This window comes from Perca flavescens, chromosome 4, assembly GCF_004354835.1.
Source record: "Perca flavescens isolate YP-PL-M2 chromosome 4, PFLA_1.0, whole genome shotgun sequence".
Taxonomy (NCBI): Eukaryota; Metazoa; Chordata; class Actinopteri; order Perciformes; family Percidae; genus Perca; species Perca flavescens.
Window position 1 is genome coordinate 19636637 of NC_041334.1, and position 25049 is coordinate 19661685.

The 25049-nt window shown below is 41.9% G+C and overlaps 1 protein-coding gene across 4 annotated transcripts in view; it reads left to right on the forward strand.

Moving 5' to 3' along the window:
- The window catches only part of kif5ab (kinesin family member 5A, b), a 69300-nt gene that overhangs the window by 3184 nt on the left and 41067 nt on the right, over positions 1-25049 (forward strand). For all 4 annotated transcript variants that reach the window (XR_003692408.1, XR_003692409.1, XM_028576141.1 and 1 more), the window contains exons 2-6: positions 18237-18324; positions 20162-20235; positions 20558-20662; positions 21054-21102; positions 24679-24734. Coding sequence is in view for 2 of the 4 variants with exons in the window: in XM_028576141.1 (XP_028431942.1) it covers positions 18237-18324; positions 20162-20235; positions 20558-20662; positions 21054-21102; positions 24679-24734 (372 nt within the window). In the remaining 2 variants the exon portion in view is untranslated. The remainder of the gene's footprint in view (positions 1-18236; positions 18325-20161; positions 20236-20557; positions 20663-21053; positions 21103-24678; positions 24735-25049) is intronic.

Below are 25049 nucleotides of genomic sequence, written 5' to 3' on the forward strand. Positions count from 1 at the left end.
GCTGCTAAGTCCAATGTGTTTTGGTCTCCACCAACTCCCAGGGGAAATATCTGGCTCTTTAGCTGCTAAATGCTCCACTATGTTCATGCCTGTCTGCTGTTTTCTATTCGGCAAGTAGCCCACAGTGAGTTTATGAATGAAAACAGCTGCCTTTTGCGGCTGTAATCAATGTTGATAAGATTGGTAAAACTGAAACAAAACAATAAAGTTGCAGACTGTAAAAACTAAAATATTGAGCTGAACAATGCTAAAATGCTCTATAGAACTGAGCGAAACTGGAGAGTCCGGTAATAGTGGTTAATGAGTAACCCCTGTCACATTACATAGTCATTTGATTCATTGCTAATATAGAAATTTGATAAGTGTAGCTTTAAACTCAAGCTGATTACCCAGGCACGTGAGTACTAAGAAAACGTGAGTAGTAAGAACTCGACTTGACTCGTCAACCGTCTAGATGCGACTCAGATGTCACCTCAGTGACACTTAAGACTTGATTTCAACTTCCGATTTTGTGACTTTACTGCCATAACGTAAGATGTCCTATTCTGCATCCACTTGACATTAGTTCAGGAAAAACAATTATTTATTGATCTGTGCACAATAAAATGATGAATGAGAAAAGTTTTTGGCGATTAGACCCCATCGTGAGGTCATCATATTTCAAAGGGGGTTGAGAAGCCATGAGTATTGTAGGATACCCCCCGATGGAGTCTAGACACTGGTGATCGTGATGAATGAAGCGGATGCTGAGATCTGGATGAATGAGAAGAGAGAGCGAGCTCTGGTGAGCTCAGACCTGGGCATTGGAAATTATGAACTGGAGGTCAACGGGGAGGAGGACGATTCTCGCTGAAATGAGAGCTGACAGCAACAGAGAGGAGAACATTTAAATATTGACAGCAATTATGTGATTGGCTGATAGAGATTGTGGCTAAATCTGGTTGGTTTTACTAAAAGACTAAACACTCCTAATTAGCTGATAAGGGGAGAGGGAGAGTGAGGTGAATAAGAATGAGTGAGTAACATTAGAGAGTCTTCCCTATGCTAAGCTCCATTAGTGAGGAATCAGTGCTGTTTTTCAGAAGTGCGGAGCAGCATTGCAACAGTAGTGCAACAAGCACAAACACAAGAGTACTCAGACTCATTAAGCCCTGAAACCAGTAATACAGTAAATGTTGGATCATAAAAGAAACTCATTACATTTGTAGAATAGGTAAAACGTTTTTGCTGCACATCCTGAAGTTAGACAGTCAGACAGGTTTCTGAGCAGTTCCTTGAAACACTTTCAGACATTGCAACCCAATTTTTCCCACCACAAGTCATTTGAATGTCACATCACCTACCTGTGCGACACAACAATTGATGTGTTGATTGTTAGTTTTTTTATAGTGTCTTTTTTCATCTCACATGCCACCTGTGGAGCCCTGCAGCACTCAGTGGCCGTGTGACAGTAATAACCATACCCAGCCTGTACTGCCCCAAAGGCTCGGCCTTTGTGTTTGCTCCACAGTGGAGTGACACAGCTGTCTCTAGTATTTCACTGTCTGGAATAATGTGGCGTCACAGGGGCCAGATTGTCCCTCCTAATCTTCTGGCAGGCGTAAAAGACAGCCACAATGAATCATGCTTTGGATTCAGTTCTATGAATAGTTAAATAATCACAGCCGCCTCCGAAGCAGCAAGATATGGATTTTTTTTCTCTTGCTCAGAGACAGTGACATATACAGTAGATATAACATGCTAGTGCCATATGAGTTGTACGCAGGCTGGACTTATTAAAGATGCATTGTATGCATATATGCATCATACCAGTGGCAGTATACAGTATATGATGATAAGATTTGCAGGCTATATGAAATAATAACTGCCATTGCATACCGGTGCTATTCACTCTGTGATTGTTCACATCATTTCCATTCCGTTTGTCCAAAAATAAAATAATTTTATGGTTCATTTAGTTGATGTTGTTGTAAACCCTTGTGAATATTTTTAGCTGCATGCTTGGGTTGAGGTTAACTCAAGAGGGTAATGTTGTATGACATAACTTGTGAACACCGATCATTAGATCCCTCTCTATATCTAAATATTTTTAACACGCAAGAGGAAATGCTTAACAATAGATTTTACTCTGAAGCACCTCTTCAACTACTGTAAAGGTTGTTGTGTCTGAAACTGTGAGTCCCTTTTATCATCATTTACAAGATTACAGCTACAGTTTTAATGAGCCTGCATCCTGGAGCATGGCCTGACTGTTTTTTAGCGAAAAAACTGAAAAAGTCTCCTTCCTCTTCATGTTTGTTACCCAAACTGTCAGCCATCATCCTGTCAGACTTAACCTCGCTGTGTGAGCGTGTGCATGTATGTATATACTGAGTCATAGCTATAGTTTAAAGCACTTATTATATCAAAGTCCCCAACCTCTACACGGTCCTCCCTGTCATTGTCATACGCAGCTATTTTATTTTTCATTATTATTTCTTTGTTGTTGGCCATGATAGATACTGAGGATGTAGTGAAGTAAGTCCCTCCACACGTGCGAGTCCAATTGAAATGAGCACATTAAAGAACTATTGATTCTCTATTTTCTGCACACCATTTATAATTCTATGGATCCCTGGCTGATGTTCCCCTGTGTGCTTACAAGTCTACTATAGAAACTCCAGGGGTTTAAAGGCTGCTGTAATAACAGCTGAGAAATACACCTTGTTTACCTGTTATGGAAGAATAGAGGATAAGAACTGTCAAAAGGTTCACAGAGATGGAGAATATTCTCCACTAAGGCTCTAATTATGGGCTTTACTCTTTCCCACAATGAGGCATTTATTTTCTCCTGAAAGCTTTTTCTAAGATTTTTGAAAATGAATTAGGATTATATTGTGTGCTACTGTTGCAGAAAATAGGCATGTATAATATCATTAAAATTAACCGATTATTCATGATATAGTCACTCTAATATGTCTGTTCTGATGGAGCTGCGGCTCTTTTCCTGTCGTGCTCGGCTGAGAGCGGATTCTCTTTTCTTCTCCTATCCCTTTCTTGATAAGACACCAAGATGGGAAAACAGCTGCTGTGGAATCAAACTGTTGATAGTGCATGTCGGGCGCACAGTAAAGTCATCTACCTGCCTCGTACCTTTTGTTATTTATTGTTTCATTAGAGCTGTTTTCTCCATAGGATATTTCTTTGCACTGGCTTTAACTGTCTGCAAACCAAACAGAGGCAGAAATGGAGGTCCAAAGGGTTACCGTCATCCCCACCCTGCACACTTTAGTGCTCTAATTCTATCACTGCAGTGCACACACCCTATCCAATTAGGCAGTGTAATGGGATTGCTGTAGGGTCAAGATCTGCACTCAATTCTCCCGCTGGATGCTGCGTTCAGAGCAGCTACCACTTGGGATCAGACCTCATCTTCTCCCTCCTCTTTTCCTTTCTCTCCTTCTCAATACACACTTCTTCACTGCATTCTTTACAGTCTAGCTGTGTTTCATGGTGTAATGATTCTGTGGCTCATTTTCTTTCCTGCAGCAGTTTTGGGAAGATGCGAGAGAAGAAGCTCAGCCTCGTCTGTCATCTCATTAAGTTAGGTAGAGAGGTTTCTAGTAGATTTTAATGGTGTCAATGGGAAAGCTCCTGTCAGTCAGGAGTTTACTTTGGTGAGGTTATTTATTTCACTCCAGTGAGCCCAGAGATGTGAGAATCCACAAAATTAGAAACAGATTAATTTTGCTGTATTTCAAGAGAAAAATAAATATTCTAATCACCACTACTTTAACTTCTACATTTTGAACTGTAGAGTGTCTAATCTTTTTTCCCACAACCTATATCAACAAGGGCTGCCAGCTCTCCATCTCATCTTTTCCTTAATATTAACATTATACTGAAACCAATTTAGTCAGCAGCCACACTCAACAGCATATTAGCTGCCAGTTCTTTCACATCATCTGTATTTTTACTCAGCGTGCACACATGCCAGGGTTAGATAAGCTTGTGCCAGTTCGTCAACACATTTCCTGCCCATTTCTCTCCCTTTATGACAGAAGTGGGCTGTGACTACCAGCCTTTTAGCTCCGTGGAGCGCTAATGGGGCATCCTCTCCTGATTAGCCACGGCCCTGCCCAGGATGCTGCCTGGTCTCCATGTCTGCCCTCGGCATTAGTGGGCAGCACATGGTAAACCAGCTGCACATGCTCACGCACGTGTGTGTACTGCCAAGACCCCCAAGGCATTTGGTGCTATATTAGCCTTGTAGTAGGACAGAAAGGAAATACCAAGGAGACGAGAGGAGCATCCCTGCTCTCTGCATGCCCAGGTTCTCTGTTTCCTTCAATTAATCACAGTTCAGTTTATTGATCTGACACTAGAGGACTCTGATATCTATCCTGGGTCATTGTTTTCTTCCTTTCTCAGGCAAGCCATGCTTTCAACACATTTTCCTTTACTGTTTTTGATCTAGGTTATCTAATTTAGTATTTTATTCACACCACATTACATAACAGAGACTTGGAAAATATTGGCAAACATACATTTTAGGCTTATTTTAATCTTTGCATGGCTCTGAATTGGTCCCAGCGCATACCTTTTAAAAACACTTCTCCCGGCTGCAATACCATGAAGCTGATTCTTTGTGGCTCTCAGTAGGTACATTGGTAATCACATACATCTTTTTTTTCTCTTTTACGAGTGTCTAATTAAATCCATTTTATGCAAACTTCTAATACCATTCACATTTTTTATTTCTGGAGGCCTTTTTTTATCCAAATTACCTCACTTTAACTGTGTTGTTGATTTTTACAGCAAATGTAAGTCATTGCTTGCTACTACTTCATGGATTGCTTAAATTTCCACTCAGCTATTTCCTGTACTTCAATTGCCAGGGAACACAGGTTGATAGTGTACTTATGTTGCTACATTTCTAGGACTTCTTCCATTATTATTCATACTCAGCAATGCATGTGGTCATTAACAGGGCTCATACAAATGGTGCAAAGTAGCTCGATGGCATATGTGGAATACTGCATGTGTCTTATTCTGGCAGTTGTGCTTTTGAGGATCAGTCACAGTGTCGAGGCTTTGGATTCAGACTTAATTGGAACTGTGTACAAGGACCACACAAAATCTCTATTTCAATTTGGCACAGAGCTAGGAATGTCTGCATTATAAGTTGGCGGCATTATTATTTCATTGGGGCATCACTTCTCGCCTAAATTCAGTCAATACAGTTGGCTCACAGGTTTATGTACTAATTGAATTACTGGTATAGAGGAATCAATGGCTCCGTTAAGAGCTTTCTTTCTTAACATGGCTTCACTCTCAAGAAGAGAGGAGCATTAGTGCAAGTTTTTATTAAATTGTTATTCCCTCTCACACATGGTACATTAGCCCCTCTTTTTAACAAGAAAACATTAAGATAAAATGATGCTTGTGATAAACTGACACACTGTCTATTCTCACAGTAAGTGTTGATTAGATTATTTTACACATTCAGAGCTATATTAGCACTTAGGCATGATGCTATTTTAAGGGAAGCTTGCAACCGGAAAAACAAGATTTTCTCCTTTTTTTTCTTATTAAATGCTAAATGTGTTTGGCTTTTTACCCTTTTGTGCCAAAGCAGCACAGACAGAGACAAAGACAAAGCTGCTGTCGGGATTAATCTTGTACCTTGTGTGAATTCATTTTGACTCAATTTACTTATACACAGGTTGACCTGAATGCATGTGGCTGTTGGCTGAAATAAGGTAGAGTAATCCACAAGACCTCAGATCTTTCCTTTGACATCAAACATTCTCAGACTGTCTCAGGTTGTGATCGAAGCTCTTCGCTCCAGGCTGAGGTCGCTGGTCCAAATTGATGTTAAACAGCTCGTTTCTTTCTCAAGGTTAATTTCTATTTTATTGTATGATTTCTATAAATCTATAATGTAAATAACTGGAAGGCATGTGAAGGCTGGAGGCCCAATCGAACGTGACATTGCAGGCGAGCGCAGGAACAGTCAAAGTGTCACTTCAATGATAAGGCGTCTTCGTCATCTCTGACAAGTGTTTTCCTCTCTTCTTGCCCTTTTCTTCACTCTCCCTCTCTTTCAATCTATTTTATTCTCTCAGCCTCTGCAGTTTCTGCATTGGCAGTCTATTTGAACTGGGTATAATTTTCAGTGTGCTTTGCTGGTAGAGATTCTTCTGGGCTCTCCTATGTGTGCTTTAGCCCTTTTCACCGCAAAAGACAGTAGGGCTGTATTATTTTAAGTTTTGGGATCCTAGTGGAGCATATCAACGATATAATACTCGATTTTCAATGCAGATGCCAAAATGATACTTTAATCCATACATTACTTTGAGAAGTATGAACATGTCTTTCTATAAAAACCCTTTTTTCTCGTTTAACATTATTAGCCAGAGTTCTGAAACCTTACATTTTTTTAAACATAAGCTGGTGTATATAAACTTTGTCCAAGTAAAACTGTCAAGATGACCACACAATCTCACCTCAAAGTCCATTTAGTAGATTATTTTTGTCTTTGCACATGATCTTCATCAGCAGATGGAATTGGCTCAGTTACCATGTAATTGTACATTTTCAAATTGACATTTTTCTTTGCACTTTAAAGGAATACTTTGTGTCACATCCTGCCCTTCCTGCCTCATGATTCTGGAAGCTTTTGTACCTTCATTTCATCAATAAATTCAATGGCTATTCCCCCGGAGAATGAGCACACAAACTTGCTTGTCTGGCTCTTAACAACAGAGGATCGCTGACATGTGCTAAAGGGCACGGAGCACTGTTAGTGTACGTTAGCTGGCTTGCTATTTCTTGTGTTGTTGCAATTGCTTGATGTTTGGCTGTGTTAGCAAAGTTTTAACCGCGCTAGTTTTTTATTATAAGTAATGCAATCATAAGAAATGCACGGGTACAGCTGTCCATATTTATGACAGCGGTGTAGAAGTCAATTGCACTCTGTAGGGGCTCCAAATTGCAAAAAATATCAATGTTATATAATGTTGCTTTAATGGACAGCCACTGAATGGAGGTGAGATTGTTTTGTCAACTGTTTTTTCAAAGTCAAGAATCAACTTTGAAACTCAACTGTCAACATTTGGATATAAATCAGGAACTATCTGATCGAAAAGAAGTAAACAAGATTTCTGTACTTGACAGTTTCTGATACTTTCTGTGATGCGGGCACATTGTGGTCTGTACCGCAGCATAATATTCCTTCCTAACCGACAGGTAGGTCGAGTTGTGGTAGGACTTCAGGAGAGGGTGTGTCATTTTCCAGACACACTCAGAATCAAATAAAGGAATACACATCAGCATGTTTATTGCTGTCTTCTCTGACTCTATATTTTCTGCAAATGTCTGGCCGGCATCTTAGTTCATCTGTCGTGGTTTACATTCTAACAATCAGTTACTCTGTCTTTCTCTGTCTCTCTCTCCTCAACTGGATGTTCTCCAAATCTCTTTGTTTCCCACTCCACTAATGTCTATAGGGAGGTTGATATTGCTCCTATTTTCTGGTCTGAAACTCGGTGAACGTAGCCCAATCTTCCCTCTGTTCTCCACTCCTCTGTCTCCTGTTTCCCTCACTCATCCTGATAATTTATGCAGCGTATTTCACTTTGATGGGGGACTAATTGCTCCACTTCAATGTGTGGATCTTTAATAAACAACTTGACGCAGGGAACTATGTGAAATTATTACCAGTGTTAACAATGTAATGCTGGGTGGTAAACTTTGGTTCCCTAAGCTAGCGATTAAGTAAAACAGCTATAAAAAAAATGCTATGATTACTACAAGATAGCTGCAAGACAACTCAAAAATGATAGTTCCACTATTGCGTCTCAGCATTCAGTCAACAGTGAGAGCCACTTTTCCCTTTTCCCCAGTTGATTCTGCTTAGACTTGTCAGCAGTGTGAATTAGGAAATATAGTAATGTTTGGTAATATTGTGTGACTGGAGCGTTTGCAGTTGCAAGGAGTTTTCTATTGTCAAAAGAATCACTAATGATGCTGTTATCTAGAGCTCGAAGCCTGATTAGCTTGACGAATGGAGCAGACATTGGCAGCATGAACTCCTCTCTCCTGTCAGTCTCTCTGTGCTTGCATGTGCATTTATCTGTGTGAGGAGAGAGACAAGTTTGTGAGGTTGGGGGCAGAGCTGGGCGATATGGAAAAAATCAAATATCACAATATTTGTGACCAAATACATCAATGCCAATATTGTCGCGATATTGTTGGGTAGTTTTTTGCTTTTACAAAATATTAACATAATGAGAATTTTGATAAATAATCAACAATAATGTTGATACAATTACTTAGTGGGTAAAGACAAATAATAAAACAGCTAGTAAGTCTGGTAAGTTCAGAAAATTACATCACTTTACTGTTATGCAGCCGTTAAAACCAGGAAAAGACAACACTTAACGATATTACGATATCCAAAATTTAAGACGATATCTAGCCTCATATGTCCATGTTCATATAATATCGATATATTGCCTAGGCCTAGTTGGGGGGAGACTGATATACACACACACACACACACACACACACACACACACACAGTCTGATAAGTGAAAATAGAACCACTCCTGCTTTTCTCCTCTACACTTAGTCAAGCTCACACACCAACACCAAACCACTGTAAAGGACCCATTGAGCAAAAAGTGAGCAGCCACCTGCCTTTCTGCCTTCCTGACTTTGCAGCCCACCAGTGTTTAGGAGGAGGAGGGACACATGTCTAATCTTCTTATTATGTCCTTCAACTCTGCTTTTGAAATATTTCTCCTGGATAGTGGTAGAGATGCTGTGGTGTGAAACTAGATGGAGAAGAAAAATGTGACAGAAATGAAACCTCACTAATGGGATCAAAATGTGCCGTTGAAAAGTATTGTTCCCTCGCAGCAAGCTTTGGCAGTCACCAAATATTCACCAGATGCAGGGGGAGTTGTTTTGTGTGTTAGCCTTTTTGTGTGGCTATTGGTACCTTCATTACTGTCCCCAACAGAAGTATAAAGGCAGTGGTAAATTGTTCAAACACTTAAAATAAGCTATGTTTACATTTTCCTGACAAGCGACCTTGTGTGGCCGTGTGAGTAATACCTGTTGTCTGTCACAAGCAAAGGTGGATGTAGCATGAGGTAATTATAGTGCCGCAAAACCTTTTAGGGAGGTCGGGGTCGATGGGGGGGGAATAACACAAAAGTGTTTGTTTCGTTACCACGACTGATTTGTTTTAAAGGTCCCATGGTATGAACATTTCACTTTATGAAGTTTTTTAACATTAATATGAGTTCCCCCAGCCTGCCTATGGTCCCCCAGTGGCTAGAAATGGCAATAGGTGTAAACCGAGCCTTGGGTATCCTGCTCTGCCTTTGAGAAAATGAAAGCTTAGATGGGCCGATCTGGAATCTTGCTGTTTATGAGGTCATAAGGAGCAAGGTTACCTCCCCTTTCTCTGCTTTGCCCACCCAGAGAATTTGGCCCGCCCATGAGAAAGAGAGAGACATCATGGCTTTCAAATGAGCAAAGTGGCAGTTGGTCAAGGCCACACCCCCACCCTCCTCAATAGCTACAGACACAGAAATGGCACATCCTAAGGAAAGCTCATTGTGGGACTTCAGATACAGTATTAGGGGACCACTAAGGTCTATATAAAAGCATCCAAAGAGCACCATGTCATTGGACTTTTAACGATGATGATGATGATCTCTCCTAACCCTTAAAGGTGCACTGTGGAGTGTTCTTGTAAACAAAGTTATGTTTACATTCATTAGTTCTCAATAAAACACATAAAATATATCCTTGATGCCTAACACGTCTGCATTGTTTACATCCATCTTTGCAGGCTATTGTAGCAATCTTCTTCTTTCTTGACTTTCCTAGCATGTTGTTACATTTCTTTACTGGTAGTGGTAGAAACAACGCTAAGGGTACCTTTTTAAACAAGTAGTTTTAGTAGCCTAAAGCTGAACAGACCATAATCATCGAGTTGGCAGATGAAACAGTCATATGTAACATTTTTAGCCACACTAGTGCCATGGCTGAAAGGATGACAATGTCGGTCCACCACTTTGGTCTAGATTGAAATATCTCAACTATTGTTGGACGGCTGTCCCTGCTGGATAACTCTGAAATGCAATACACCTTTTCACTTTGTTTTCTGTTTTATTAAAGGCAAAAGGCTAAATAATTGTCATTTGACACAGGTTTTTCATTTAATTATAACAGTAAATGCATGCATAAAAAGCTAATACAACTGATAGATATAATCTATAGACCCAATCACAATGTTTGTTTACAATAACTTATTTACTTCCTGTCAGCTGATGTCATTTACATATTGTACACTACAAAATTTTCAGAATGTACAGCCTAATAGACCCACCAGGATTAGACTCTTGTTTTGACATCATATGTGTTTCTGCCTGCACCAAGAAAGAGCATGTTAAGTCTCAAGCTCATTAGACTTGTTAGTACCTTCATAGTCTATATCCTTGTTGTTCCTCTTCCGGGATTGCTCCGCTGCTGCAGGAAATTCCGCCGGATGCCAGTATTTTCACCGATTTCCATGTTCTTCCGCTTTCTTTTTGTTGGATTTATGAGGACTATGGTTAACTGGTCCACAGATCTCTGCGTGGTGAATTGAGACAGCTAGCTAGAGTGTCTGTCCAATCTGAGTTTTCTCTCGCATGACTATTTTGCAGCAGCTCCATGCGGAGCTTAGCACCGCCCATGACGATTGTGATTGGTTTAAAGAAATGCCAATAATCCAGAGCACGTTTTTCTCCCATCCCAGAATGCTCTGTGGAGTAGCCAGACCCTTCTCGACTCCATAGCGTGTGGATGGTCAGGCAAAGCGAGACTAGTACCTTCATGGCAAGTTATTGTTTGCATACAGACATATGTGCAAGATTTAGATGTGTCTGTATGCTGTATGCTGTATGTGTGATGTATGTGTCTGTTTCGACCCTTGCCAAGTCCTCTGGTTAGAGAGAGGCCTCTTTGGTCCCAAGGGTATCAAAGGGGTGATAGAATGATTATATAGGGTATTTCACACTGTTCCTTAAGGTCTCCTAATGGGGTATGTAACATTGGTTGGGCTGAAAATGGCCTAGTTGATATTTTATTGGCCCTTATGCATCCCTGTGTTTTGGCCCTATTTGTAACAAGAGCTTTTCTTCCAAATATGGTATGTTCATGAATATTTAGATGAGCTGCGTGCTGATTGGTTGAGCGAATTGCTATACGCACACATTAGAGACGCGCGCTGATTGGTTGAGTGAATCCTCAATACACACACATTAGATTTTTATGAACTCAGGCTAGCTAGCTAGCTATATGTCCCATTCAATACAATGGGGAAATAGCGCAGCTAGCTAGCTACACTTTAGGCATAACTATAGTATATTTACAGTTTGAATTTCGTCACGCCACTTATATAACATCTAGCCCAAGGTCTTACAAAGCTTAGCTAACACTTGTCCGATTTTGGATTTCAATTGAATGCATTTTTGTGAATGTCAGAGTTAGGAGGAGGACTCCAGCTCACCGCGGCTCTATCAATGAGACTTGCGGACAAGAGGGGTTTATTTCCCCGATTGTTTGTTTAAATAACTCAACATACATATCCACTATAAGATTAACTGGAACCTGCGGGCTGCGGTAAGAGATTGCGGGCGTAACAAGCTTGCTGACCGCGCTCTCAGTCACTCACCGGCCGGCCGGTAGCAGGAAGAGGGGAGGGAGAACAGCGAGCTGCAGGCCCTGCAGCTCTGTCAGGGCAAGGGTAAGTTCGCGCAGGTATTGAGCACCGGGCCGCCGGCCGAGCTCAATCTAGCACAGGCAGGGCGGCGACGTAGCAACCCAGGCAGCACCGGCCGCTGACTGTGTTGGCCGCTGAACTCCGACAGACAGTCGGACAAAATTTGCAATTAGCCATCCATTTTCGTAAAACGGCCCATATTTGAGCTTTACATGGTTGATTTCTCGCATAAAAAAGTTTCAGAAGTGAAGTTTGTAATGGAATAGCAGAGATCTGCGCAACCTAGATTCAGAAGACTACCTGATCTCAGGTCAGTTGTGTAGCCTATGTAAATGTTGGGGCGTGACCGTTCTCTTAATACACCCATGGGCGTGACAAAGGTACAGGTTTTGAGATGCTTACGTAAGCAACTAGCTTTATTGAGATTTGCCCGTTTTCAGCGGCAGTTTCAAAATATGAGATTTTCATAGTAAAGGGGTGTCAATGGGATTTTGAGCTTATATGTATGTCCTATTTACCCACAGAACTGTCATTATTCAACTACTTATGGTAAAATCGGTTATGCATTCTGTCACCTCTTTAAACCCTGTGTACCAGAAGGCCTCCATCTAAATCCAACAGCTCCTGCTGAAACCCTTCCTCCCTCTTCTTTTTCTTTTACTGCCTCTTGTTAACTAATTGTTCTTGCCTCTCTTGTTCTTATATGTTCTCCACCTCCCTCTGCTGTCATTGTTGATCTTGGTTGTATTTCACTCTCTTTTTCTCTCATTTTGTTGCTGTCTATACTGAATATATGTCTTGAACTTTCTACTCACTGATTATTTTCTCCTTGTATTGGTTCTGTTCATCTCAGGCTTTTATTTTGGCTATTCTTTACCCATTGCCAATGGTTCTCACGGTTTCTGTTGATTATTGCAGTTTTTAATTCTGTCTGTTTGTCTGTCTCTCTCTCTCTCTGCCTGCAACCCACTACCTCTTTGTCTCCTAGCAGACAGCAGCAGATTGTAGGCTGGACAGGGCATGTGGGTGTTTGACATCACACACAAAGCTGAGGGCAATGCACAATGTCTGCATGCACAAGCATAATTTGTTATATTATTTGCATGTGTGTACACACACACACACACACACACACACAATTCTTTTGCTTCCCATTCCTGCTTTAGACATCGGTGTGCATGCACATAATTGAAAAGACAACTGTTAAATTATACAAACAAACAAGTAAGTGTTTCTATTGCTGTCGGAACGACGGGCCGAGAGATGGACGCTCAGATAGAGATCTTACAGAATGTTTAGTAGGCCTACATTTATGTTATTATCATATTTCTGCTGCAGAAAAAAAATAGTGAAAGAATAGTGATTAGGGTTGTAACAGTGAAGCCAGCGGAACAAATGATTGGCAAAGGGCTGTTTTTCTTCCAGCTTATATAACTGACTCATTTTATTCACCCCAATGCAGACCACATCATGATTTCTCCCTCCCTCCCTGTCTTTGGTGTGGTTTACATCTGTGAACTGTGTAGCATGACAGATGGCTCATTGGAAGCAGATTTAGCCTTAATCAGTTCTGATAGGAAGCTTGCTTGTACCTGCAGCTGTGATGAAAGCACTTAAAAACAATAGCTAAACAGTTAATCCTATTAAGAAATAGAAGAGAAATAGCACATAAAATTGAAGCTTGGATTCTGCCAAACTGTCACAAACAAATTATTTTATGCAAAGCTAACACTTTAGAGTGGGAGGTAATTGTGGAAATGTTCTCACTCAACGTCTTACACTGCAGTAATGCTGCCTTATTTTCAGCTCTTGGGAGTGGCAAAAATTCCATTATTTTCCTTTTCCTTAGTGGCTTTACTTTACAAAATAGGCTGAACAGAAGCACTGAGTGGCAAGAGAAAAACATTAAGATTCTATTGGCAGACCAAAATAGCAAGTCTCATCTTCTCTCAATATATTGGTCTCAAAATATTTACTTAAGAAAGTGTGGAAAAAAAAATCACAAGAGTGAACTATTTAAATACTCTTTTTCTTGATGTAATTTATGTTACTGTTTCAGTCAGTGTACATAACTGATCCAGCAGTATTCTGCATGTTAAACCATGGCAACTGAAAAAGGGATTATGACCAACTGTCTATAAGAGTATATCTAATTTAATCTTTTTCAGTCAGATGAAAATGCATGTACTACATTGAAACGTTGAACTAACACATTTCATCAAGTGGTATAATAAGTCAACTAAAATCATGTATAGCCCTATGAGCTAAAACAACTGAGTTAAAACCAATCAGAATCTGACTATTTAACCTGTTTTATAATATAAAAGAATATTATGACATAGACATGTGTAACTTTTGAAAAATCAACTTACAGTATGGGACTACAAAATAGAGGTGAACACATTTTGTTTGACTAAAAATCCTTCAAATTCTTTTTTCCCCCTGGTTGAGTTGTTACTGCTCTGCGTAAAATATTGACTCGACTTGAATAAAAGAGTTTTCATTCATTCATCATCACTTCCCATAATTCATTATTGACCATATAAACAATAACATCTTTAATATGACAAATGTGTAGTCCCTATGGTGTTAAAATAGTGTTAAAATTGAATGTAACTAGAAAACCAACATAATATGTGCGTATGAACTAAAAAAGGAACATGGTGTTTTGTGAGTTAAACTACAAAATAATCCATCATTTAAAGCCTGTAACAGAATTTATTATTCAAGTCACTGATATATTTGTGTGCACTGGGATTTTGTGTCAAGCTTGTTGTTGAATGTGTCATTAAAAAAGGCTGAGAAGCCGCAGGGCCCATATATAATACTCGGAGGTGCAGGGGATTATTGGTGTTTTTTATCCCAGACCGCTGGTGCAGACATAATCACAGGTTAGAGCATCCTCCCGAGTTGTATGGCTTTGAGTAAAGGGCAGAAAAATTTCATTTTCCTTATAGTAGATTATGTAACAGTAAAAAAACATTTGCATGGCGTGTGCAGGATGCAACGTGTGTGGCAGCATGTTGGAGCAGCTCTCACTTTCTTTCTCTCTTTTCCATGTCTAAATTGTTTTAATCCCTAATTTTTTTCTCCTTAATGTTTTTCCCTGTGGGATCAATGCATTTTATTTTATCTAAATAATAATAGCAATAACTAGAAGGGCACTCAGAGTGTGCAGAGCTCGGCCAAGGCCATGCCCTAATTCGCAATGTTAACGAAAGTAAAAAAATAATTTGTGTATCTGCCCTGTGATTTAGATCCCCTCCAAAATGTAATGGGTTCTTCCTAGGCTAATGTTACAGCCTTTGACCAAGTTTCATGAACATTGGGCAATTAGTTTTTCTGTAATCCTGCTTTGGCGGAGGTAATAATGTGTTTCCCCCATAGGAACATTATCCTTTCCCTCCTTGTACATGGGCATGAATAGAACAAGACTCATGGAGCTTGTATGGCTTCAATAACTTCTCACTACAACCCTGTTGACAATAAGGATAGAATATAAAGCTGTCCATTATAGAAGTTATCCACATTACATAAGAAACCTTTATTGCCAGTCATAAGATGAAGTACCCTTTGAGAAGTCTGCAGCCTTTCTGCAGGCTTGAAAGAGACATAGCTGAGTCACTTTTCTATTGTTAATTATAAGCTAAGACCAAAGATGACTCCCATCACTGGTTGCATTAGGTCAACACACTTTTAAGAAGTCTTACTTGAAATGATGCAATTTGATGCAATGCACATTCCGACGATTAAACAAATAAATTGGGATGTCCGGCTGGTTATGTGGCAGTCCTGATGTGGCTGGGAACTTTTGTTGCATGTCATTAACTGATCTCAACTGATTACATCATGTTTTTTCTGTCTGTCTTTACTGTCAAACCACTTAAACAAAGACAAAACAGAATATCATTAAAATAGAAAGTAAAGAGTTAAATACAGGTCACTAACTTGCATGGAAAAGTTTAGAAAGCTTGTAGAAATGTTACACCATTAAAGCCAGCATACCAAACAGTTTACATTTCACTGGAATTGTACCTCGTACAATTTCACAATTGACAAATAAAAATTGACTGATTGAGTTTAGTATGTACCAAACCATCAATGCTCAAAATCTTAGTCGTGCAACCAATGCAACACAAAGTGCAGAGTAAAAAATGTGACTGTTAGACAACCTCCCTTACAGTGTTCCTGCTTCTCACAGTGGGTGTCTGCAAGGTTTGTGGGTGGTCCAGGCTTTTACAGTTGCACACAGTGCAGCTGTAAATGTTATACACATTTTCAGTATATTCATCCCTATACCCACCCACACACTGCATGATATTAGGAAACTATCTAATTGCGATTATTTTGAGTGATTGCGATTGCAATATGATTCACGATATTGGAGGGAATGATCATTTTTGTCTCATTATAAAAAAAGAAGAAAAGAAAAGAAGAAATGATTGGAGTGTGATTTTTGCGAGGATCTGTACCAAACAAAGATTTTTTTTTTTTTCTTAGTCTGTAGGATATGATTTGTAGGCCAGGATGTCTCTGCAGCACCACAATACTTTATTTTAGAATGGTTTGACATATTTTGCCTTATATTGTGCCCCCCTGCGATTTGGTATTGCACAAGTTCATATTGCGATTTCGATAACATTGCGATTAATTGTGCAGCCCTAATACATACATACATACATACACACATACATACATACATACATACATACAGTCAGGCATGCAGTCAGGCATGGTTTATGAAAAACACTAGACTGCAGTCTTCATCACCAGAATTTGGCTGATCGGAGTGGTTGATTGAATATCTGTGTGAACTGTCTTTTTAGCTGAATGATGAATGAATTAATGAATTAATGGTCGGCCCAAGTCTGTTATGTGTAAATGTAAATGGTCTGTAGAGCTTTTCTAGTCTTAACTAGTGGTTGTAATGATATTGATCAATACCAGTGTAATGAGATCGATACTTTAGTTTTAGTTTCTCTCCAGTATGCACTTCTGCGGTTTCATCAAAGAGGCGACCTGCTGTCTGTCTTGGTAAGTGCTGCTGCTTTCAAGTGCTGCTGCTTCAGTGTGCCAGCGCAGAGCAGGCACAATTTGCTCCTCCTCCCCCCTCTTGTGATTTGATGTTGTACCGTCACGTGACTCAGCGGCGCCAGGCAAACAAGCAAGCAAGCACCCAGCCAGGCCCGGCATCGGCCAGCAGCACACACACACAAGCAGGACAGAGACGGAGCAGAAGAATGGCAGAGTGAGAGGAGCACTGTGTGGCTATATTTTCAGGCCAAAAAACGGCAAGCTATGTCATTTGTAAAAAGACTGTTTGATAAAGTGTTAACACAACAAATCTATACGAGCATATGGAAATTCTGTCCTGGGTTTTAATTTATTAATAATCCAAAGGATGATAATCCAATTTGATGATGAATCCACCTTAATTATTAAGATGCATCAATATCATATCAGCAATAGTGGTGCTGTATTTACTTGGTATTAGATACCAAATTTCACAGTATTGCACACCACTAGTCTTAACAACTATTTAAAGCACATTCGCATAGTACAGGAACCACTCACCATTCTGGTGCAATCACATAAACATTCACACACATTCTCATGGGAGCAATTTGTGTCTTGCTCACTTCGACATGGGACTGCAGGACCAGGGTTCGAAACACCAACCTTCCAATTGGTAGGTGACCGTCCTACACCTGAGCCACAGCCACTGTGTGTAGTGGATCTCTCGTTGGCTGTGTGACTTTATTTGGATGTTAGTTAGCTGGTTTGGCTGACTTGTTTGGTTCTTCACTTCACTCAGACAGCCTGTTTCAGTATAAAAAAACTGACTTTTTATCTCGTGCTGCCTCTCTCCCATGCTGTCACTGGTTTAAGGTCATCTACTTGTGCCCTCTCTGCATTTCCACTACTCTGCTCTACTCCTCCACTCCATTCCTCCTCTCCACTGCATCACTTTACTCTCCTAGTCCTTGAACGCTACCTCTAATGGCTTCACCTAAGATGTGATGTCTTTCTTTGTCTCTCCTGGGATCACACAGCCTTTTGCTCAAAGCTTTATGCTGCACTGCGCTCATTCAAAACACCCACTGGCTCTCAATAGCGCAAAATACACACAAATTAAATCAGACACAAACACAGGATGCATTCCACTCAAAAGAGACAGATGGGACTCTTAATGTGATCGATGCGCTGCTATTCATGCCTAATACAAACAGATGGACACAGTGTCCATAAAGCATGTGCACTGTGTGTAAAGGAAATATTGATGTGGTGGCAATATGGCTTTACATAATGTTTTAGTGATAAACATGATGTGTGAAGTCTCCCTCTCTCTCACACACACTCTTGAGTTCTGCTTCACAAACTTCCCAGAGTGGATTTTAACAGGGAGTCACAGGGGAGGATGAGGTGTTGACAATAATCTAAAGCAACTCTCTGTTTGTGTTGGCTTTCACAGGGGAAGTCGTACGTGTTTGACCAGGTGTTCCCCACTAACACCACGCAGATACAGGTCTACAACACCTGCGCCAAGCAGATTGTCAAAGGTGAGTCACGTAAACAAATAGCTTGCCCTTTTTTCTTTCGCAATGCATGAGATGAGGGAGGAAGCCAATACACCTTGACTCACAATATCGTTGGGTTCTCCTTATCAGCTTTGTCCGTTAACGCTCTAATCACTGACTCCTGACAAGCAGTGAGAAAACCAATTTCTATGACATGTTGTGGTCACACGATTTACAGGTATGAGCATCCACATGCCCAAATTGCATGCTTATCACAGCACGGCGGGACTGGTTTATCCAGAAGTCCCTAGATCAAACGAACCAGATGAGAGTCGAATCTTCTTTCCTTTACCCCTCCCCCAGTCTGCCTCTTTTTTCCCCCTGTTTCGGTCTCGTTTCTGTGCCACCTTTAAAGCAAGTGTGGAACTCGATTGAGCTAGCTCTAGATGGAATGAAAAAGAGATTGATTTGGTGGGCGAGATTACTTACAGAGTGTGAGATTACCAAGTAGGCCGAGGAAAGACAAAATAAAGAAGAAAGATTTATCACAGTGCAGGGTTGGAAAAATTCAAGGTTAGGGATTTAGAAAAATGAAGGAATGAGATGAAAAGTGAGATTTGAAATGTGTCAGGGGAAAAGGGCAACAGAGAGGGCAAGCAAGGCCAGAGAAAGCTGGTTTGGGAGATGTCCATGTTTACACTTTCCCTCTTTTCTGTATTTTTTATCAGTTTCTCTCTGTTTTTCTGCTTCTTTCTTTTCCCTTTTCTGTCTTTCTCTTCCACTCATGCTGTCTTTCCTCTCTGTCTCTTCTCTTCTGTTTCACTTTGTGGTGGTCTCTGTTGTTTAGCAATCTTATCTCTGGCTGGCCATATTTACGTTCAGAGACAGAGTCTTTATTCTATTATTTGCCATGCTCTGTTTCGGTCCCACGATGGCCAGCACGGAGGCAGAGGAAGACATGTTGCAGCAAGAGTAAAAGCAATAGAGGAAAGGAGAAGGGGGGAGGAAGGGTGCCTCAGTGTTTCAGCTGAGAGCCTTTTGGATTAGTCTGTGGTCAGCTAACCCGTGGCAGCAGGCCTTTCAGGGTGACGTGTTTTTCTTCATTGATGTTTGACTTTTACTACAGGGGTTTATCAGACTGTAAGCAATACGAAATTCAGCAGTTTGAGGCTTTATAACCTTGACTGGTGAGGATGCGTTGTTTTCACTGTGGCTTCTATCAGATGAATGGAAAGAGAATAATATATCTAAACTCGCTTGTTACTTCACTGAGTTCCTCCTGGTCACTTTAACGCTGCAGGTATGATGTTGTTTATTGTGTGAAGCCACAGAGGTCATTCTGCACCTAACCAAGCTTAAATACCATCTACCTCTCAGTGCACACAAGCTTTACTGAATGTGGCACAGTCTGATCTTTGACAGACCTTTGCCTACTAATATGAGACATACTGGTTTTGAACTGCCCGTAGAAAGAATCATGTAAGAGTCAGTCCATTGTAAACTAAAAGCTCTATGCACAGATTTGATTGGCTGAGTAGCATCATGTGAGATGATTTACAACACATACAGTTGGCCTGTGAGTTTCCTGGGCTGCTAAACCAGTGGCATAAAGGCTAGAAATGCTGTGCCAGTTAAAATAGAAACGCTCCGTGTCCGGATAAGACCTTGTGGTGGGGGGATGGAGAGGGATGGCATTTTACTCATTTTGCTAACAAGTGGGATGCCCCCCACCGTATCCCCCCTCAAATTGCCTATTGCCTGGCTGGTTGACGTGTCATTCTGTCGGATTTTTTTGTTTGTTTGGCACTCTTACTGCCATTCTTCACATTGTTTTCTTCTTTCTTTAAAATCCTTTTTGTGACTTCTTTTCTCATTATAGATGTACTGGGTGGATACAATGGGACTATCTTTGCTTATGGGCAGACTTCCTCTGGAAAAACACACACCATGGAGGTACAGTATCACTAAATAATTCAAAAGGTAGCCCTCTTGCTGTGGTGCACACACATGCACACAGACATAGAGTATATCCTCCTCTGCTCTCCTCTAACAGTACATCTCCCTCCATCACTGCCATCGCTCACTATATCCCTTTTCTAGCCTTCTGTGGGAACTAACCTCGTTTACAACTCCCTCTGGTAAACAACCCTGTTCCTTTTCAAGTCAAACGCCTCTCTCCTTTCTTTTACTATTCTCTCCACTTAATACATCCCAGGGCCTGCATTTATACTGCTCTTCACTCACATGTTCTTATCTCATCTCTTTCTTCTTATAGGGGAACCTTCATGATCCCCAGGGAATGGGAATCATCCCCCGGATCGCAGAGGACATTTTTGAACATATATTTGCTATGGATGAGAACCTAGAATTCCACATAAAGGTTGGTGTGATTTTCCATATAGGTCTGTTCATGTGTGGCATTTCTGCAGTTGTCACACAGGGATGTGCTCAATTTTACTCTATGACACAGAGGGAATTCAGCTGGGACTTCTGATGTAATCCTCACATGGATGGTGGAAGCAGCCAAGCACCAATAAATCATGATATATAAATCTGAATAATCCTACATTTGTTGTGCTTTTTTTCCTTTCACACAACAGTCTTCTAATAGAGGATAATACCTTTTTGCTAGACCCATCGGAGGACAGATTACTGCAACATCATTTGCACAATAAGCATCCCTTACACCCTTTCTCTGTATCACTTCCTATTTCTGTCGCTCCCCTTTTTTTCCAAAGATTACCTGCCACATGTTTTTTGTTCTTCTGCAGGTCTCCTACTTTGAGATCTACATGGATAAAATACGGGACCTGCTGGATGGTGTGTTATTGCACTGAACACATGACTTTGAAACTGTGAAAACACAACATTTGTTAATACTGTACAGTTTTCTTTCAGTTCACAATTGGACATTCAACCTTTTATAACAACACCTAGGTACATGAGGATAAATTGTAACGTTGTAATCAAGGGTGTAATTTCCTCTAGGGATGGGGGAGCATTTCACTTTTTAAAATCCTATTTTCCTCTTACTGTCTTGCTGCCAATGAAAAGATTGATGAAAAGAGTTCAGAAAAAATATTGCCATGCAGTAGCGAGTGCCTCACCAAGTAGGTTTAGTGCATTAACAATACTGAGTTTAGCATCTTAAGATTTCTATTATGGAAAGAACAATATTTATTATTATATGTTGATCCCTTTTCTTTATACTTTTCTGCTTCAGACAATAAAGTGTTGTGGTTTTGCACATTATACACACAGAAGCGCCACAACATTGCAGTTCATAGTCTTATCACTGAGGTATAGCAAGTGTAAAATGATGGAGAGGCCCGGACAAGGAGCTATAGGGAGCATCCTCGTGATTACACTTTTAATCGAGCCATAGACAGTGGAGAAATCCCCCATTTGTATGCAGGGGAGTTTGCAGCAGCTGAGGAACATTTAAAGCTATGAACAAAAAAAAAGAGTCGACAACAAGCGAGATGAATCGAGGCAGCACAGGGAACAACACCCTGTGGAGGTATCTGCAAAGAGAAAAAGTGGCTGTAGGGTAATAAAACATGCAAACACGGACACAGTAGCCAAGGGAAAAAAACAGCCTCCACAATCCAGGGGAAATGTAATCATCATCAACAAGATAAGACGTTCAAATGTGAAATGACTAATGTAGGAATTTGGGCCAATAAATGGCTTGGCCAAATTTGTAGCCTATTTTGCTGACATTAGACATGAAACACATCTGCTTGACCTCTCAACGACTTTGGCAAAAATAGTTCAGTGCCATTAAAAACATTGATAACAAGACATGTGTTTTCCCCCCACACCGCATTAGCAAGTTAAAGTCCATCCATCCATCCATCCATCTTCGTCCGCTTATCCGGTGTCGGGTCGCGGGGGGAGCAGCTCCAGCAGGGGACCCCAAACTTCCCTTTCCCGAGCAACATTAACCAGCTCCGACTGGGGGATCCTGAGGCGTTCCCAGGCCAGGTTGGAGATATAATCCCTCCACCTAGTCCTGGGTCTTCCCCGAGGCCTCCTCCCAGCTGGACGTGCCTGAACCACCTCAACTGGCTCCTTTCGACGCAAAGGAGCAGCGGCTCTACTCCGAGCTCCTCACGGATGACTGAGCTTCTCACCCTATCTCTAAGGGAGACGCCAGCCACCCTCCTGAGGAAACCCATTTCGGACGCTTGTACCCTGGATCTCGTTCTTTCGGTCATGACCCAGCCTTCATGACCATAGGTGAGGGTAGGAACGAAAACTGACCGGTAGATCGAGAGCTTTGCCTTCTGGCTCAGCTCTCTTTTTCGTCTAACGGTGCGATAGATTGAATGCAATACCGCACCCGCTGCGCCGATTCTCCGACCAATCTCCCGCTCCATTGTCCCCTCACTCGCGAACAAAACCCCAAGGTACTTGAACTCCTTCACTTGGGGTAAGGACTCATTCCCTACCTGGAGAAGGCATTCCATCGGTTTCCTGCTGAGAACCATGGCCTCCGATTTAGAGGTGCTGATCCTCATCCCAACCGCTTCACACTCGGTTTGCGAACCGATCCAGTGAGTGCTGAAGGTCGCAGGCCGATGATGCCATCAGGACCACATCATCTGCAAAGAGTAGCGATGAGATCCCCAGCCCACCAAACTGCAACCCCTCCCCACCCCGACTACGCCTCGATATCCTGTCCATAAATATTACAAACAGGATTGGTGACAAAGCGCAGCCCTGGCGGAGGCCAACCCTCACCTGAAACGAGTCCGACTTACTACCGAGAACCCGGACACAGCTCTCACTTTGGTCATACAGAGATTGGATGGCCCTGAGTAGAGACCCCCTCACCCCATACTCCCGCAGCACCTCCCACAGTATCTCCCGGGGGACCCGGTCATACGCCTTCTCCAAATCCACAAAACACATGTAGACCCGGTTGGGCATACTCCCAGGCTCCCTCCAGGATCCTTGCGAGAGAAGAGCTGGTCCGTTGTTCCACGACCAGGACGGAATCCGCATTGTTGTTCCTCTTCAACCCGAGGTTCGACTATCGGCCGAACCCTCCTTTCCAGCACCTTGGAGTAGACTTTACCAGGGAGGCTGAGAAGTGTGATACCCCTATAATTGGCACACACTCTCTGGTCCCCCTTTTTAAAAGGGGAACCACCACCCCAGTCTGCCACTCCTTTGGCACCGTCCCCAGACTTCCACGCAATGTTGAAGAGGCGTGTCAACCAGGACAGCCCCTCCACACCCAGAGCCTTGAGCATTTCTGGACGGATCTCATCAATCCCGGGGCTTTGCCCCTGTGTAGTTGTTTGACTACATCAGTGACTTCCGCCTGGGAAATCGGCGACAATCCCCGTTATCCTCCAGCTCTGCCTCTAACATAGAGGGCGTATTAGTCGGATTCAGGAGTTCCTCAAAGTGCTCCTTCCACCGCCCTATTACCTCCTCAGTGGAGGTCAACAGTGTCCCATCCTTACTGTACACAGCTTGGATGGTTCCCCGCCCCCCTGAGGTGGCGAACAGTTTTCCAGAAGCACTTTGGTGCCGACCGAAAGTCCTTCTCCATGTCTTCTCCAAACTTCTCCCACACCCGCTGCTTTGCCTCTTTCACGGCAGAGGCTGCAGCCCTTCGGGCCCTTCGGTACCCTGCAACTGCCTCCGGAGTCCTCCGAGATAACATATCCCGGAAGGACTCCTTCTTCAGTCGGACGGCTTCCCTGACCACCGGTGTCCACCACGGTGTTCGTGGGTTACCGCCCCTTGAGGCACCTAAGATCCTAAGACCACAGCTCCTCGCCCAGCTTCAGCAATGGAAACTTTGAACATTGTCCACTCGGGTTCAATGCCCCCAGCCTCCACAGGGATGCACGAAAAGCTCCGCCCGGAGGTGTGAGTTGAAAGTCTGTCGGACAGGGGCCTCCTCCAGACGTTCCCAATTTACCCGCACTACACGTTTGGGCTTACCAGGTCTGTCCAGAGTCTTCCCCCACCCCCTGACCCAACTCACCACCAGATGGTGATCGGTTGACAGCTCTGCCCCTCTCTTCACCCGAGTGTCCAAAACATACGGCCTCAGATCAGATGAAACGATTATGAAATCGATCATTGACCTTCGGCCTAGGGTGCTCTGGTACCAGGTACACTTATGAGCATCCCTATGTTCGAACATGGTGTTCGTTATAGACAATCCATGACTGGATTACCAGTCCTTACCAGTCAAGTTAAAGTAAAAATTAAAAACACATGACATTCACATGCAGATGCTCATTTGCGCACACACACACACACACACACACACACGCACGCACACACACACACACACACACACACACACACACACACACACACACACACACACACACACTCTTGTGATGATCTCTTTCCCTCCCACCCTAGTGACAAAAACCAACCTGTCAGTGCATGAAGACAAATACAGAGTTCCTTATGTGAAGGTGAGACATCAGCAGTTTGACATGATTCTGTTTGATTTCTCTTCTTTTTTATGTAGATGTAGTTTGTGATATGAGTGTATGTTTAAAGAATCCATAGTTCAATATTTTGGGTAATATGCGTATTCGCTTTAAATTTGATGAGATGATTGACATCAATATATCCATATTTGTCTTTATATAACTAAGGCTCTAGCCAGCCGGTGATTAGCTTAGCACCAACACTGGAAATAGCACGAAACAGCTAGCCTGGCTCTGTCAAAATCCACCTACCAGCACTTGTCAGCCTGCACTTGTTAAGGTAATTAATTAACTATA